Source organism: Carlito syrichta, unplaced genomic scaffold (assembly GCF_000164805.1).
Source record: "Carlito syrichta isolate Samal-C Ts95f unplaced genomic scaffold, Tarsius_syrichta-2.0.1 Scaffold314085, whole genome shotgun sequence".
Lineage (NCBI taxonomy): Eukaryota > Metazoa > Chordata > Mammalia > Primates > Tarsiidae > Carlito > Carlito syrichta.
In genome coordinates, this window is record NW_007258181.1 from 30,969 (window position 1) to 32,104 (window position 1,136).

General features: G+C 63.4%; 1 protein-coding gene across 5 annotated transcripts in view; it reads right to left on the reverse strand.

The window, feature by feature from the left end:
* U2AF1 (U2 small nuclear RNA auxiliary factor 1) overlaps positions 1–254 on the reverse strand; it is a 14,547-nt gene extending 14,293 nt beyond the window's left edge. For 2 of the 5 annotated variants that reach the window (XM_021719029.1, XM_021719030.1), the window contains exon 1: positions 108–254. Coding sequence is in view for 2 of the 5 variants with exons in the window: in XM_008070973.2 (XP_008069164.1) it covers positions 108–151 (44 nt within the window). In the remaining 3 variants the exon portion in view is untranslated. The remainder of the gene's footprint in view (positions 1–107) is intronic. The other 3 variants (XM_008070973.2, XM_008070974.2, XM_021719028.1) reach the window with 2 other exon arrangements.
* Positions 255–1,136: the final 882 nt, after the last annotated feature.

Consider the following 1,136-nt stretch of genomic DNA (forward strand, 5'->3'; position numbering starts at 1 on the left):
CCCTCCCCCGCCACCGCGCCGGCCCGCCCGGACCTCCTGCCGGCTCCGGCCCGCTGCCTCAGCCGCCCCGCGCCCCAGCTGCGCCCTGGTGGGCGGCTTTCACTCACTTGTCTTTCTCGGTGCCGAAGATGGAGGCCAAGTACTCCGCCATTTCCCACCCGCCGCCGCCGACACCGCTGCCGACGCCGCCGACCCTGCCGACGCCCGCGGGAGACGTCACCCGGACGCGACGACGCTCTCCCCGCCCCCGACGTGATGGCGCTACTCAATCCGGAGAGGAGCTGTCTGCGCGTGGGCGAGACGCATGCGCGTGGGTGGGCGTAGGGTGCGCGGGAGGCCCCGCCCCCTCAGCCCCGGCGCCCTCGCGCCCCCTGCTGGTGCTCTGCCCACCCGGTTGCGGCGTTCTCTCTCGCCGGGATGCTGGGGTCAGGCGGTGTAGATGCGAGCTCCGGGCGGAAGGGCTTCTCCAGAGTCCCTTGGGGCTCGGCAGTGCGCTAGGCTCGCGCCCGCCACGGGAACACTGGGAGCTCAGGCGTCGCCTCTGTGCATGCTTGCCCAGTGAGACCTGTGGGCCTGAAAGGAAAGCAACCGAGGCAAGTGTAATAAGTAGAGAGTCTATCTGTGACTCTGCCGGGACCCCAAACGGGACATATCCCCGGAGGGGCAGGAGAGCGGGCGGGGCCTTATGTATTTCCTTCAGCGTCTCCGCGGTGAGTTTAGCCTTGTCCCCGGCGTTCAGGCAGCGTTTTCCTCTTCTCTCTCCTTTTTTTTTTTTTTTTTTTTGAGTAGGGTCTTGCTCTGTTTCCAGGCTGAAGTGCAGTGGCATGATCAAGGCTCCCCAGAGCCTTGACCTCCTAGTCTCAGGCGATCCTCTCGTTTCGGCCTCCAGAGAAGCTGGGACGACAGGTGCACACCACCACACTTGGCTAACTTTTTAATTTTGTGTAGGGGCGAGGTCTCACTACGTTGTCCAGACTGGTCTTGAACTCCTGCACTCACGCCATCTGCCAGCCACAGATTCCTAAAGTGCTGGGATTATAGGCGTAGCCCACAGCGCCTGGTCCTTTCCCCTTCTGCCTGGTTTAGGGAGCTCTGGAATAGAGGTTCAAGTCCCTTCTGAACTGGGATGTGAAATC